General features: G+C 61.3%; 2 protein-coding genes across 5 annotated transcripts; both read left to right on the plus strand.

Annotated features, from left to right (window-relative positions):
* Positions 1-596: 596 nt before the first annotated feature.
* On the plus strand, positions 597-12,806 carry GLI1 (GLI family zinc finger 1). 4 transcript variants are annotated; one of them, XM_015887015.3, is made up of 14 exons: positions 597-845; positions 4,690-4,789; positions 5,020-5,108; positions 6,186-6,353; positions 6,454-6,549; positions 6,966-7,161; positions 7,361-7,523; positions 7,603-7,704; positions 7,821-7,961; positions 8,131-8,280; positions 8,500-8,664; positions 9,125-9,373; positions 9,471-9,750; positions 10,259-12,806. In XM_015887015.3, exons 4-14 carry the CDS (start codon positions 6,257-6,259, stop codon positions 12,325-12,327), a joined length of 3,708 nt encoding a protein of 1,235 aa, XP_015742501.2. In that variant the 5' UTR covers positions 597-845; positions 4,690-4,789; positions 5,020-5,108; positions 6,186-6,256; the 3' UTR covers positions 12,328-12,806. The 4 variants fall into 4 exon arrangements, with proteins under 4 accessions (XP_015742501.2, XP_032296994.2, XP_085390384.1 ...); XM_032441103.2 differs by having other exon boundaries at positions 7,606-7,704; XM_085534258.1 differs by having other exon boundaries at positions 7,041-7,161.
* A 554-nt stretch (positions 12,807-13,360) lies between these two features.
* Positions 13,361-16,041, plus strand: DNAJC14 (DnaJ heat shock protein family (Hsp40) member C14). The gene is made up of 6 exons (XM_015887000.3): positions 13,361-14,455; positions 14,528-14,634; positions 15,042-15,161; positions 15,242-15,402; positions 15,476-15,578; positions 15,689-16,041. Exons 1-6 carry the CDS (start codon positions 13,628-13,630, stop codon positions 15,909-15,911), a joined length of 1,542 nt encoding a protein of 513 aa, XP_015742486.2. The 5' UTR covers positions 13,361-13,627; the 3' UTR covers positions 15,912-16,041.
* The last annotated feature ends 15 nt before the right edge of the window (positions 16,042-16,056 follow it).

Here is a 16,056-nt window from a genome sequence, read left to right on the forward strand (position 1 = left end):
ACACGGGGCCGGGTTGTGACAGCGCTGAGACGGCACCGGGACCAGCACAACAAACAGCGACGGGACGCGGCCAGAAAGGGAAAGTGACCCCCCCCCAACCCCCCCACAAGGGTCCTCAGGGACCTTCCCAACGCGGAGACCCCCATCTCTGCCCCCCCATCCCCACCCAGACCCCCATCCCCACCCAGACCCCCATCCCTGCGGTGCTCTACGGTCCCCTCCATGTGTGCGGTGATAAAGGGGGGGGGGGGGGGGGGCACACGAGACCATTTCAGCCCCCATTATGGGGAGGGCAGGGGGCTGTGGGACCCCCATGACCCCCATGGGACCACCATACTCCGTGTGGGGGGGGGGCTGCAGGTCTGGATCCCCAATACAGCCTTCCAATGTGGGCAGAGCTGGGGGGGCTCATCCCTTATGGGGGTCAGGGCTGGATCCTTATCACGCTTGGAACGATGCGTGGAGCCGTTCGCACACACACACACACACACACACACACACACACACACGTGGGATGGTCCTCGCGTGCCCGATCCACCCCGGGTTTTCGCATTGACCGCGGAGCTCCCGGTTGGGGTCCCGAGCTCCGCCGCCGCCGCCGCCGCCCGAAGTTGAATCCCGGCGGCTCCGCCACTTTCTACCCCGGGACTCGCCGCCCCCGCGGGGTCCCGCTGAGTTCGGTGGGGGCGGACCGAGCTCCGAGCCCGGGGGGGAGCGGGGGGGAGCGAGCGGCACCGTCCGTCCCGTCCAACCCTGAGCTCCGGGATCCGCCCCGACGGGGAACGAACCGGGACCGAACCGAACCGAACCGCCGGGAGGAGCGGAGAGCTGAGCACCGCCCGGAGGTAGGGATAGGGATAGGGATGGGATAGGGATGGGGATGGGGATGGGGATGGGGATGGGGATGCGGGGGTTGAGAGCGGGGTTCGGGCCGTACGGAGCTCACACGCCCTCGCGGTTTCGGGGTGGGTGGGTGTCCCCCCTCCCCCGGGGCTGGGGCAGGGATGGGCCGGTCGGGGCGGTCCGGTTCCGGGCTGTGCCGTATCACCGGTACCGGAGCGGGGCAGGCGATGCCTCGGCCCCAGTGACGCAGCGTCAGCGGGACGGTCCCGGGGCTCCTCGAGCTGAACGGGAGGTTGATACGGGCTGCAGACCCCCATCTCCCCCCCCCATCCCTACTTTTGGACTCTTTTCAGTCACTTTTGGGTCACTTTGGGTCACTTTGGGCCATTTCAGCAGCATCCCCCGGGCCGGAGGTTCGGTGTTGGCACAGGGGGTTCCCTGGGGGAACACAGCTCTGTGCTGGGACCCCCCCCCCCATTTGTGCGGGGGGGGGCAGAGCTGCTTCCCCACCCACATCATGGAGCACTCAGCCTGGGGTCTGCCCACCCCTATAGGGGGGCATTGAATGGGGTTTGCCCCGAGCCCATCACTCCAAGCAATGGCCCTAATACCTGAGGTGCCCCCAGGGCTGCCCCCCTTTTTTCCCCCCCCCCCCTCCCAGTGGTGCTGGGTTCAGGACGTGGCTCCCATTGACCCCAATTGAAGGTCTGGATGCTGGGGCTGCTCTTTGCCTTCCCCCATCACCCCATCCCTGCCCTCCATCCATGTGGTTGTTTGATGGGCTGAGCAACATCAATGTGCACCCAGAGCATCCCCCGAGTGCAAGTGTGAACCCGGTGTGTGCATTGCACGCTTATCTCGGGGCTGTGACACACAGCAAAGCCCTGGTGGCTTCTTAGTGTGAGCTGTGAGTCCTCGTGTTGCACCAGGGCCCTTCAGAAGCAGCAGAATAACAGTGGGAACAGCTGATAAAATAGCAGCCATGGAACCAGCAGCAAAAACACCGAGTCGGATTTCAGCTTCCGGGGCTGATTATGGGGCAGGGTTGGGTGAGAGCCCCACATGTGGGGTGCAGAGCCTCCCATCCAGCCCCATAGATCCCAATCCTGGTGTAGATGGGGCTGATGATGGGGTTGCTCCGTTGCTTTAATGACGGCTGAAGATCCCCCTCCCCATCTCCAAGATCATGAGCATCCTCACACCCCGACCCCAAATTGCTCCTTTAGGATGGAGCTGTGCAATGGGGGCGGCTCAGGGTGACCCGAGGACAAACATCACCCCCCTCCCCACCTCCTGCTCCGGGGGGGGGGTCCCGGTGGGGGGTGATGGGGTGGGGAGGGGCTGCCCCATGGCTCAGGGATGGACTTTGATGGCTCCCACATGTTCCATTTCGCTCTTTCCCTCCAGCACCGTCAAGGGGGGAAACATAAAAATTCCTCCAACATTCGCCGCTGTTTTCTGTGCTCACCTCACCCCAAACCCCCCCTGCCCCCCCCAAGCCCCCCCCTCTCCCTGCAGACCCCATCCCCGTTGTCCCATCTATAGGAGCAGCGTGTAGGGCTGGGATGTGTGGGGCCAAAGCAAACAGGGACCACCTATAGAGCGCCGCTGCTGGAGGTTGGGGGCTGCCCTATAGGGGGGGCACAGAGCTGTGAGCCCCCCCCCCCCCCCCCTCGCAGCCCCCCCCCCCTCCTGCCCTCAGGTCACCTGGCTGCAGTGTGAACACGCGTGTGTGAGCCAGAGTGAGCGTGTCAGTGCACGGTCCCAGCTGGGTGTGGATGTGTGTGGGAGTGGGATGGGGTATATGGGGTATATGGGGTATATGGGGTATATGGGCTATATGGGGTATATGGGGTATATGGGGACGTGGTGTGTGGTTGAGGTGGGGGGGGGGGTCCAATGGGTTGATCGGGGATTAAGGGGGGGGGGAGACACCCCCCACCGACCCCTTTCAGAGCCCGTGAACCCGAAGTGATGCGCTTTGAGGGCACAGCAGTGGGGTCGGGGTGGGGCTGTGAGCTGGGGATGGGGGGAGGGATCGGTGCTGGGGTGGGCTGATAAAAGGGGGGGAGGGCACAACCCCATGGTGCTCAATGGCACAGGGGGGCGTTGATCCCCCCCCAGCCCTGCAGGTTGTACGTGTGTGTATATGGGGGGTGGGGGGGGTTAAACCCGACCCCGGGGCTGTAGGATCGGCTCCACCCGTCCGGGGTTGGGGGTGTGGATGGGGGGTGGGGGGGATACAAAGCGTGTGTCCTGAGCTCTCAGCCCCCCAACTTCACCCCATGGAGGTTTGGGGGTGGTTTGGTAGCACACACACGTGGATGTGCACAAACACTCGTGCAAACGTTGTGACCCCCCCCCCCCACCTATAAAACAAACCAACACACACACACACACACACACACACACACACACTCAGTCCCTCCCCCCGGACCCCCCACGCCGGCCGCTGTGATGGATCGTGCCACACACAGCTCGGCCGGGATGGGATCGTTGCGTTAATCCAGCCCTGACATCACATTCCTCCGCTGTGGGGCTCCGGGGCTGTTAACCCTGCCAGGGCTGGGGGGGGGTGTTGGGGATGATACTGACCCCCCCCCATCCCCAAACCCACCCCAAACTGCAATGGGTGCAGCTCTGCCCTATGGTCCCCCCCCTCCTCCCACCCCTTCCCCATCCCTCTGTGGGGTCGCGTCGCCTCTTTGCCCCCTTTTATCCCCCCCCCCCCAACATCCAACACAAACTGGAGCCAGATGACAGCGGCGTTTAAAGGAAATAAAAGGCAAAAATAAAAGGGCAGAATAGGAGGGAGAGGGGGGAGGAGGTGATGGAGGGGGGGGGGGGCTCCTCGTTGCTGAGCCCGGAGCCAGCCCAGCTCCGTCTGCTGGCTGAGATCCGTGTTTTCTTGGCAAGGAAAAGAGGAGGAATGTGGTTCAGTTTGAGTTTCTTGGCAAAGAATCGGCAGATTCCCTCCATCCATCCATCCCCGCCTGCGCCGCCGCTCGACTTTATGCCCATGGGCTGCGACTTGGGTGGGCCGAGGCGGCGGCAGCGAATGGGGGGGGGGGGAGCGATGGAAGGAGGGGAGGGGGGGGATAGAGGGTGGGATATAGACCCTATTGGATCCCATTTGTCCCCCCCCCCCCGGCCCCGCTTTGTATTGCCCAGGTTGGGGGCTGCTGGGGTGTGGGGTGTCCACACAGACCCCACAGGGAGCATCATAGAGCCCCCATTGCACACCCCCCCCCATTGGTTGGTCTCTTTCCCCACTGCTCAGAGTGGGGTTCTGTGCCCCATAGATGGCCCAGAGCAACCCATAGATGGGGTTCTGTGCCCCATAGATGGCCCAGAGTGTCCCATAGATGGGGTTCTGTGCCCCATAGATGGCCCAGAGCAACCCATAGATGGGGTTCTGTGCCCCATAGATGGCCCAGAGTGTCCCATAGATGGGGTTCTGTGCCCCATAGATGGCCCAGAGCAACCCATAGATGGGGTTCTGTGCCCCATAGATGGCCCAGAGTGTCCCATAGATGGGGTTCTGTGCCCCATAGATGGGGTTCTGTGACCCATAGATGGGGTTCTGTGCCCCATAGATGGCCCAGAGTGACCCATAGATGGGGTTCTGTGCCCCATAGATGGAGTTCTGTGCCCCCCCCCCCCATAGGGACCCACTGAGCTGCCCCCCAACATCGTGCAGGAGGAGTTATGGGGCAGCAGGGATGGGGTTCGCACACATGTATGTGCCCACATGGATCCCATGTGTGTGTGCTGTGATACTTGGTGTGAGCACCATGGGGTGGGATGGGGGGTCCCTCACTCTGTGCCCCCCCCCCCCTATTTCAGCTGTAGGATCCAGATCCACTGTAACCCAACAGGACCTGAGAGCTCCTCCATGCAAACAGGAGCCCGGCAAACACGGAGACACAGATCCACGTGTGTACATGTATGTAACACGCAAGCGTGCAAACATGTTTGCACTCATGTGTGAGCACGCAGAGCTGTGTGCATCCACATGAGCGTGCAGAGCTCCATCTGCACACAGCTGTGTGTGCTCACATGTGTGTGTGACTACATGTATGTGTGTGTGCAGGCGTGTTCGTGCACGCGTTTGCACACACGTGTGCTGCACAACAGCGTGTATTCGATGAGCTCCCCCCCTCCTTTCTTTACCAGATGCTGCTTTTGGGGTAGGGGCACCATGAGGGGCGTCCCTTGGAGCTGCTCCCCCCACCCATGTTGCACGGTGTGGGCACAGCACACAGGTAAGACCCCCCCCCATAATCCCTCCTCCCCCCTCCCCATCTCTTCTATGTCTTCCTCTTGTCTTTCCCTTTGCTGCCCCCCCAGCCCCACCGCCGTGCTGCCCTGCTCGGCCCCCCCCCTCCATTCTTCCTTCCTGACACTCTCACAAAGCCCCGAGACGAGCTTTCAAAGGGGCAACTCATGCGGAAGAATCGCTGCCCCCCTCACCCTTGTGCTCCCAACAGCAAAACCCAACTCTTTTCCCAGCAGGGTCAGGGGCTCCCTCTCCCCCCAGCCCCCTTCTATGGGGCAATTCCTCCATGGGGGAGGATGAGGGGGGCCACCCATGTGTTCCCCCTCTCTTTACAAGCACATGGGGGTCCTGGGGCAGAGCTGTGGGCTGGTGTTGGGGCCATGGGTGGAAATGAGAGCCAGGCTCCATGCAGGGCTGAGCCCCGTGGGCTGCGTAGGTGGGATGGGGCCGGGTTTGGCCTGAAGGCAGGGAGGGGAACCATGGGCAGGGCTGGGTGTGATCTGCAGCCGTGATGCCAGCCTGGGTCCATGGGCCAAGTGAGGCTCCATCTGTGCCTTCCATTCCTCTTGTAGTTTGAACAGGCGTTTTTAAAGCCCTTTTCCAACTAAATCTGTACCAGAAATGGAAGGATACAGGCTCTGGTGCTGGAAGGGGGGAACAGAGATGAAGCCCTTAGTTTGAGGGGCTCCCAGATGGGCAGGGGGCAGCAGGACATGGAAGGGACATGTATACACCATAAGCATATGCCATATAGAAGGGGCAGCCAGGCAGGACTCCCAGCGCTGTTGGGTCTGTATTATCCCACTTTTCAGCTCAGGATCCTCCGTGCCCCAAACTTTATGATATGGGGCTGCTCCCCCAACCCCAGAACTGCTCCCCCGAGCCCTGGGGCTGTTATCATAGGGCTGTTATGGGCCTGGTGGGGAGGCCTCGGTTCTGCGGCCTACTCAGGATGCGGCCTGTGCGGCCCCGAAGCCCCGGCGTTGCCTACGCGGCGCTGCGGCGCCCCCTGCGGGCACAGCACCTACGCAAGGCCGGGGCTTTGCCCCATTGATCTCCATAGGCCTCAACCGGCGCCGGCCCCTCGTAGAGGAGCGAATGCGGCCCTAAAGGCCGGGCAGGCCCCGCTGTGCCATGTTCAACCCCGTCACGCCTCAGGCTCCCGGTTACGCCGAGCATTGCTGCCCGCGGCTGCTGCACGGACCCTCTGCGGGCACAGCGGGGCTGCAAGGTGGGTCACAGCTCCGTCAGTGCCTGCGATGGACACAGTTGTGCCTTCAGTTGGAGTCTTGGTGGTCTCCCTCTCACCCTTTTCTTTCCATCCCTTCCAGGACTCGATTTTCCAGTGTGCCATCAGCCCAATCTAACCAGCAGTCATCATGGCTATGGGATGGTGCCCGGCACTGAGCACCCGGCTGGTGCTGATGGTAAGTCCATTCTATTGGGGCAAACAAAGGGTTAATGAGGGGTTTGGGCATCTCCTGGTGTATATGGTGCCAGCAGTGCTGAGAGGGTGAAGCTGCTGGGGCTTCAAGGACCTCACCTGCAGCAGAGCTGTTTCTATCAATGTGTTGGCTCACACAGGGGCTGGCATTGGCCATGAGGGTTGGGCGCTTGTCTTGGGCTTGTATAGGATGTAGAAAGGAGCTGCTGCATGTCAAGAGCTTCGGATACCCCTTAGGGTTTGTGACAGGGAGGGGGGATGCTTCTGAGCACACTCCATTCTCTCCTCCGGGCTCCAAAGCCCCACACTTGTGTCCTTGGGGGGGTTACTTCAGTTGCTTCAGCCTTCCAGGACCCATTTTAAGAGGACTGCCCCCCCAACTCTCTGCCACCGTCCCAGGCTCGCGGTTCTCAACGCCCCGTGGTGCCGGCAAGCTGGGCAAGAAGCGGGCACTGTCCATCTCACCCCTGTCAGACTCTAGTGTTGACCTGCAGACTGTGATCCGCACCTCGCCCAACTCCCTCGTTGCCTTCATCAACTCCCGTTGTGCGTCCGCCAGTGGATCCTATGGTCACCTCTCCATCAGCTCCATCAGGTGGGCACCGGGCTTTAACACACTGGCTCACAGACAACCTCTGGGTGTAGGAACCTGAGTGCCAGGGGCCAAAGTGGGGCTGGTTATCCCAGAACAGGACGGCAATTAGGGCTGGTGTGCTAAGGCTGAGATCTCATATCCCTGCCTAAACTCCTGCCCTCTGCTGGTGCCACCTGCTCATCCCTTTTGCTCTTTGCAGCCCATCGTTGGGATACCAGAACCCTGCAGGGCAGCAGAAGGGCCAAGGGCAACTGTTCAGCCACACTCCACCTGTGCCACCTTGTAGCTCCCACGAAACCCTGTCCTCACGCCCAGGGCTCCTTCATCACACCCCGGCTCGTGGGACCCTCAAACACTGCCAGGTATGGGGCTGCAGGGATGCCGTGCATCCCATATAATGGGTGTGCATCCCTGCTTTGCAATTTCCCCCTGTCTCTGCAGCAGTTAAAGCTGGAGAGGAGCCTGAGCAGCCCCTTGACGGCCAAATACCCAGAGGAGAAATCTGAGGGTGACATCTCCAGTCCAGCCTCCACCGGCACACAGGTACTGAGCAGCCCTTGGGGCTCCCAACAGCTTCACACCCTCCCCCCCATCACTCCCAGGCACAGGGAAGACACAGAATCATGCCCTGGAGTTCTCACCTGGCCACGCTCCTCCAGGACCCTTTGCTGGGGATGTTGAGCATTCGGGAGGATCTGGAGAAGGAGGATGGGAAACCTGAATCCGAGACCATCTATGAAACAAACTGCTACTGGGATGGATGTGCCAAAGAGTTTGACACGCAGGAGCAGCTGGTGCATGTGAGTGAGGTCCTACCTGGGCACCTTATGTCCCTGTGTGCCAAGGGACAGCACCCAGCCTTCTCTGCATCTCCCTATAGACACTCCATGACCCCTATATCTTCTCTTGGCCACCCCCACGTGCCCTCTTAACTCACCCCTGCCCCTAATGATTCCCTTCCCCCCCCAGCACATCAACAACGAGCACATCCACGGGGAGAAGAAGGAGTTTGTGTGTCACTGGGCTGCGTGTTCCAGGGAGCAGCGGCCCTTCAAGGCTCAGTACATGCTGGTGGTTCACATGCGGCGTCACACGGGGGAGAAGCCTCATAAGTGCACGGTGAGATGGAATTGGGGGGGGTCCATCCTTGATGGAGCTGAGGGTGGTTTATGGTGCTGTGGGGGTGGGAAATGAGGTGGGGTGGTTGGTAGTATGGTATGGCACAGCTGCATGGTAGGGTGCAGGGTAGGGGGGTGAAGGGGCCATGGGTGATGTGCTGTGGTCATGCAGGGTCTGCTTGAAGGTTGTGTGCCATGTTTTCTCTGCTCTCCCCCCCAGTTTGAGGGCTGTAACAAAGCGTATTCCCGTCTGGAGAACCTCAAGACACACCTACGATCCCACACGGGGGAGAAACCCTATGTGTGTGAGCATGAGGGGTGTAACAAAGCTTTCTCCAACGCCTCCGACCGAGCCAAGCATCAAAACCGCACCCACTCCAATGAGGTACAGCTGGGATCTGCCACCCCTTTGGGTTCCCCTTGGGTTGATCCATGGGACTTTTCCTTATCAGAGGTCTGTGTTGGGGGATTGGAGCTCAGTGAGTGGCCCCTTCCAACCCAATTCACTCTATGATTCCATGATTCCCTCCTCACTCACCCACTGTAATAGATCCCCAAGTTCCTTCCTGCTGAGGTTCCCCACCAGGTTCCCTTTATCCCCATGCAGTGCAGCTCTGTCCTTACGTTTCTGTATCTCTAACACCCCACAAGGGGATTCACTCTCTGTCCTTCCCACCCTCAGTTTCCTCAGCCCCCAAATCTACTGGAGAGGATGAGGAGGGGATTCTGGTGCTTCATTGGGAGGACTTTGGAACGAAAAGAAATGCATTCCTTCCATTAGAAGGGAGCTCCAAGGATCACATCCAACCCATCTAACCCCTTCCTTGTACCATTTCCCCCCACAGAAGCCATATATCTGCAAGATCCCGGGCTGCACCAAACGTTACACAGACCCCAGCTCCCTTCGTAAGCACGTGAAGACGGTGCACGGCCCCGATGCCCACGTCACCAAGAAGCACCGTGGCAGCGTGGTGCCCGGCCATGCACTGCCTGCTTCTGCTGCACCCCAAGACATGAAGCAAGAGAAAAACACAAACGGACCCTCTGAGATCAGGAAGGACGATGGCAAACTGTTGGTGCCTGACTTGGCCTCGGTGAGCAGCCATTGGGTTGGTGGTGGTGGGGTCGGTTTGCATCCCAGTTTGTATGAGTGGATATTGGAACCTTCTTTATCTATTTGGTTCCCCCCAGAAGCCACAGCCCAGCCCTGGGGGGCAGTCGTCGTGCAGCAGTGACCGCTCCCCCCTGGGCAGCACCACCAACAACGACAGCGGAGTGGAGATGACGGGCAACACGGGGGGCAGCTACGAGGATCTGTCCACGCTGGAGGACGTGGTGCCTGGGGAGCCCATGGGAACCTCGGGGCTCATGGCCCTGCAGAAGCTCGAGAACCTTCGCATTGATAAACTGAAGCAGATGAGGAAACCGGCAGCAAATAAGAGCCTGAATCTGCCAGCCATCCCCGGAGCTGGTGAGACCTCCTGGGTGTGGGTACTGTGTGTGCAGACAGGGAGGTGTTGGTACATAGACTGGGAGCTGTGCCCCATCCTTCACTTGAATCCATGTCCTGTCCTATAGAATCGTATCATAGAATCACAGAATGGCCTGGGTTGAAAAGAACCTCATTGAGTTCCAGCCCCCTGCTATGTGCAGGGTCACCAACCAGCTGCCCAGAGCCCAATCACCCCATAGACCCCATATCTGTGCGCTCCCCACCATACCATAACCCTGAGCATCCCACGTCCCCCCACTGTGTCCCCATGATACCATCACACCGAGCATCCCATGGGACCCCCCACGTCCCCACCACACCGTGACCCCAAACACCCCACGGGCCCCATATCTGTGCACTCCCCACCATAACCCTGAGCATCCCACATCCCACATCCACTCCAGACAGGATTCCCTTCCTCCCAATGCATCACCATTGTCCCATAGGCTGCGGTGATGCTGGAGCTGTGAGTTCCCTTCTCTTCCAGGTCTGCCTGGTGATGTGGCCGGTCTTTGCGTTCCGTCCCAGCGTCGCATCCCGGATCTGTCGGCATCGGATCTTCCCGTTGCACCGAGCGAGCGCCGCAGCAGCGCAACCAGCACCGTCAGCTCAGCCTACACCGTCAGCCGCCGCTCCTCCGCCGCATCCCCGTACCCGCTGGGACCGAACCTGCCCGGCGATGGTGGGACGGTACCGGCTCGTTCTGATGGCTACGACTGCATCTCTCCGGATGAATTGAGACGTACCAACCCGTGTGGGGCTCTGCCGGGGGTGGGCAGCCTCACTCCAGCTCAACGCTACCGACTCAAAGCCAAATACGCTGCGGCCACGGGTGGGCCGCCCCCCACCCCACTGCCCAGCAGCCACAGCAGCCAACACGGGGACTACATAGAGCAGAGCGTGCCCTCCTTCTTGCTGCGAAGGCACAGCTCAAATGAGCATCATATGAACAGCCTTCATCCTCATTTAGTGCCTGGGAATGGTGCGAGGAGAGCCAGCGATCCGGCCCGGACTGCGGCCAACACTCATTGCGTGCCTAAAGTGCAGCGTTTTAAAAGCATCGGGAACATGAATGGGGCAGCAATGAGCAGAGCTGCCCTGCAGCCCCTGCAGGCTGCAGATACCAACATGCAGCGCCGAGTCTTCTCCCCACACACACCCAGCATCAGTGAGAACGTTTATATGGAGAGCTCCGGACATGGAACCGAGTCTGGGATGCTGGAAATGGATCCGTTCTTGAATTACCCCGAGGAAAGCTTCCCCTGCCAAGGAACCAATGTGCAGCTGCAATGTGGGGGTCTGTATGGAGGGACACAGAGGACAACGGGGGGGGGGATGCAGCTGAACCCAGGTGGGCACGGGGAGATGGAGGAGGGGCTGCTGCAGCCGGACTTCGCCCTCCCGCAGTGTCAGATGAACCAGCACTTCCCCAACCTGCCCCATTGGGAGGAGCCCCCCCATAGTAATGAGATGGACATGAGCTCCGGGCAGCAGCATCACCCTGCTCCATACCCAGCTCCCAACCACTGCGTGCAGCACCACAAAGTGCTGGGCACGTGTCAGGATGGTGGATTTAACGATGGGCGCCGCTTGAACTGCCTGCAGATCAAATCGGAGCAGCGTTATTCAGCTCCCACCCCAGCTCTAACCACATGTCACGGTGCCAAAGCTACACAACAGCCCCAATTTGGACGTACCATGGGGGGGTACCAGGCTGAGGAGCAGACACACAACAGCTACGTGGGGATGCTGAGCCCCCGGGGGAGGAGAGCCCACACCCCCACTTTGCAGGCCAAAGAGGTGATGGTCCGCAGCTACGTGCAGGCACAGCAGGCGCTGATGTGGGGGGAGCCCCCCAAAGAGGGGGAGGCCGGCGTGGGGCTGAGCAATGAATGTGGGCAGTACCAGGGCACGTACCTCGGCCCCAAATACTCCTCTTACCAACCCAAAGCAAATCACCTGCAGGGGCTGCTGGAGAGCCCCCACCTCCTGAGCCCCCCCTGCTTTAACCCTGATATGGTGCCACATCCCCCCAGCGGCGTGAAGCCACCGGGCCACCAAAACAACGTGGGTTATGGGGGCAACGTGGCCGACCCCAACCCATCCTACGAGGCAACGGGTGCCAACCCCCAGCGTGGGCTGCGCCTGCCCCCCGTCCACCCTGCCCCACAAGTGCCCAGCGATGGGCTGCTCTGCTACCAGGCTCAGGTGGGCAAAGGCGGCCACAAGCTTCAGGGTCCCCCTGCTGCGAGCTGCGGGGGTCCCGGCCATTGCACTGGGAACATGGGGGGCAACAAAGGCAGCTCTTGTTTCTACCCGGACTCTGGGCAGCAGGCGTTCAACAGCCTGGACTCGCTGGACCTGGAGAACACACACCTGGACTTTGCTGCCATTGTAGAGGATGCAGAGACCCCCACGCTGCTGCCTGGCCCCCCCAGCCCCAATGGGGGTCTCTTAGTGCCAGCGCCCGGCGGTGCCAACATGGCTGTGGGTGACATGAGCTCCATGCTCAGCACTTTGGCCGGGGAGAGTCATTTCCTCAACTCCATCTCCTGAGTTGGGTTAATTTGGGGGGGGGTCCTGCAGGGGGGCAAAGTGCCTTTGGGGGCAGGGATGGGGGTCCCCCACCTACTCCAAGTGTGTGGCCTTTAGGGTGGGGGGGGGGACACCACGCAGCCCCCCTTTGGGTCTGGGGGTGCGACACAGACCTATATTGAAACCAAAGAGCTCAGCACCCCTCACCCCTACAGGCAGCCCCCCAAACCCCCCCCACATTTGTTGTCCCCCTCAATGCCTTTATCCTCACACCCCCCCCCTTAAAGGCCCATCCCCGTTTCCCATCATTTCCAATGGGAGATGAGGGGGGGCGATGCTCTGCCATAGTAACAGGAAGTGGGGGGGGGGTCTCGGTGCCCCCTGTGCCTGTGTATATAGTGTACATACACCCTGTGCCCTATGGACCCTCACCCTAAACTCTTCTGTTTGCAAAGCAGTGCCCCCCCCATTTCCCCCCCATTAAACCCTTTCTCAGGGGATCCAGCCGCCTCCTCTCTGCTCACGGCCGCCGCCCGGTGCCCGAATCCCGCATCGCAACCGGACCCTACCGGGGGGGGGGGAGGCTCTATGGGGCCATAGGGTGTAACGGGGCTTAGGGAGACCCCTGGGGGGGGCTGGAGTTAATGGGGGGGTGCATAGGGTCGTATAGGGCTGCGGAGCCTTGAGGTGCAGCTTAGAGCACAGCGAAGGGCTCTGGGGGCGCTATGGGGTGCACAAGGGGGCACGGGGGGATGTTTGGGGTCCTATAGGGCGCAATGGGGGGGGTATGGGGCAACCCATAGAGCGCTGAGGGGATCGGGGGGTGTTATGGGGCGCCATAAAGGTGCACGGGGGGGGCAGGGTTAGTTTGGGGTCTGCTGAGGAGCCGAACGGAGCGCTATAGGGTGCGCTATGGGGTGCGCTGTGGGGTGCGGAGGGGCAGGGGGGGCACCATGAGGGTCTGGACCGGCAGTGAAAGGGTTAAAGGGGCGTGGCCAAGAGTGGGCGGGGCGAGGGAGGTGACGTGTGCTACGTGGCCACGCCCATCGGAAGTGACGTCGGCGGCCGTGGCGGGCGGGCGGAAGGCGGAAGTGAGGAACGTGAGGGACCCGGGGGGGGGCGGGAGGAGGCGGCGGACCCCCCCCCCCAGCACCGGCCCCGCGGGGCAGCGCTCCATCCCGGCCCTGCAGCCCCTCATCGCTCTGCTTGGCCCTTCAACCCCGTTCCACCGGGCCTGTCCCGTTCGGTCCCATCCCGGTGCTGATCCCGGTACCGGTTTCAGGCCCGGGATGATGGCGGTGACTTAAGGCCCGGTTCGCCCATGGAGGGGAGCGGGGCCAACCGGCAGCGCTGTGCACGGAGCGGCGCCGCCTGGAACGGGCACTGCGGGCACGGAGCGGAACCGACGGATCAACACGGGAACGGCGGGGAACGAGCGGAACCTCGGAACCACCCGGTACCGGACGGAACCTGCAACGAACCCGGGAACGAGGAGGGAGACGAGGAACCGGGGAAAGGAAACCGGAGGGTGCGGAGGAAACAACGGCAGCGATCGGTTCATAAGGAGAAGGAGGAGAACGGCGGGAGGGGGCGGCTCAAGGAGCTGCTGGAAGCGGCGCTGAACAACGGGAACGGACGGAGCGAACCGGGAACCGGGCGGGGATGGACGCGGAGAGCGGCGCTAAGGGCGGCCCGGGGGCTGCGGGCGGGCGGGGAGTCGGTGCTGCGGCTGCTGGGGACGGTGTGTGCCGTGATGCTGCTGCTCGTCGTGCTGCTGATCGGGGCCATCCGGTTGTGCTGGAGGATGGTGATTAACGGGGGCAGAGCGATGGGACGGAGCCGGTTGGCGGAGCTGCTGGACGCCGCCGTGATCCGCAGGATCATCCGGGACGACGGGACTTGGAGGCGGATCTGGGTGCGATGGAGGCGGAGAACAGCCCAGGAGCCGCAGGGGGGGTGTGGGGTGATGGGGGATGCGGTGGCCGGTTGTGAGCTGGGAGCTCCCGGTAGCTCCGAGGAGGAGGTGTCCCGGCTGCTGGCCATGGCCGAGGGGCCCGAGGAGGAGCTGAACCCGTTCCAGGCGCTGGGAGTGGAAGTGACGGCGTCGGACGCGGAGCTGAGGAAGGCGTATCGCCGGCTGGCCGTGCTGGTGGGTCAATGGGGGCTGCGTGGTGTTTGTAGGATCAGCGGGGTGTGATAGTGAGTCCTCTGTGCCTTCCAGGTTCATCCGGATAAGAGCCAGCACCCCAGAGCCGAGGAGGCCTTCAAAGTGCTGAGAGCGGCGTGGGACATCGTCAGCAGCCCCGAGAGGAGGAAGGAGTATGAGATGTGAGTGGGGTGATGGGCTCAAAGGGGGACGGGCTGCTCCAGATCCTGCCCCAAAGCTCATGTCTTGGAGGTGCTGTGGCTGCCAGCCCCACACAGGGCTCTGATTGTGGCTCTGACAGTGGCTCTGATTGTGGTTTGATTGTGGTTCGATTGTGGCTCTGATCATGGTTCGATTGTGGCTCTGATGGTGGCTCTGATTGTGGCTCTCATCATGGTTCTCATCATGGTTCTGATTGTGGTTCGATCATGGTTCGATTGTGGCTCTGATCGTGGCTCTGATTGTGGCTCTGATTGTGGTTTGATTGTGGTTCAATTGTGGCTCTGATCTTGGTTCGATTGTGGCTCTGATGGTGGCTCTCATCATGGTTCTCATCATGGTTCTCATCATGGTTCTGTCTTGGCCCCAGCAAACGGATGGCAGAGAGCGAGCTGAGCAGGTCAGTGAGTGAGTTCCTGAGCCGGCTGCAGGATGACCTGAAGGAGGCCATGAACACCATGATGTGCAGCAAGTGCCAGGGGAAGCACAGGTAATAGAGGCCTCGAGGCTCCGTTGGGCTCAGCACAACAGAATGAAGAGGTTGGAGCTGAGATGGTGCTGCTGTTGCAGGAGGTTTGAGATGGACCGTGACCCGCTGAGCGCCCGCTATTGCGCTGAGTGCAGCCAGCTGCACCCTGCTGAGGAGGGCGACCTGTGGGCAGAGTCCAGCCTGCTGGGGCTGAAGATCACCTACTTTGCTATGATGGATGGGAAGGTCTATGACATTACAGGTGGGTGTGAAGGGCCCCTGAGCTCCCTGAGGTGAGTGGGAGCCCCCCATTGATGCCACGTGTCTCCCCACAGAGTGGGCTGGGTGTCAGCGTGTGGGGATCTGCCCGGACACCCACCGTGTCCCTTATCACATCTCATTTGGGGTGCGGAGCGCTGGAGCAGGCGGGAGGCAGAGGTCAGTGCTGGATGGGGAACCACAGGGTTGGGGGCTCTAATGTGGGCACTGGGGTGGGGGGCAATGTTGGGACCCCCAGCTTCACACCCACTGCTGCTTCCCACCAACAGGAGCACGTCCAAAGGCAGCCCCAGCTCTGCCGACCTGCAGGACTTCTTCACCCGCATGTTCCAAGGGACCTCAGGACAGGTGCCTGGGGGGTTCCCACCTCCCCCCACCCCCACAGCCCCCCAGGGGGCCACAGCTGGGACCACAAGGACCGAGGGGACCGTCCCTAAGGGTGACACCAAGCACAAGAGGAGGAAGAAGGTGCGTCGGCCCTTCCAGCGCTGAGCACACCATGCAGGGCTGTATATGGAGGCCCCAATCAGTGCTTATGGACTCTCCCTGGCCAGGGTTATGGTGCTCTGCTGGGCACTACAAGGGCTCTTCTTTCAAATAAAAATCTATTTTTTGTTGATTATTATTATTTAACTAA

The sequence above is a fragment of the Coturnix japonica genome, unplaced genomic scaffold (assembly GCF_054131305.1).
Source record: "Coturnix japonica strain WE unplaced genomic scaffold, WE-NBRP24 Scf080, whole genome shotgun sequence".
Taxonomy (NCBI): Eukaryota; Metazoa; Chordata; class Aves; order Galliformes; family Phasianidae; genus Coturnix; species Coturnix japonica.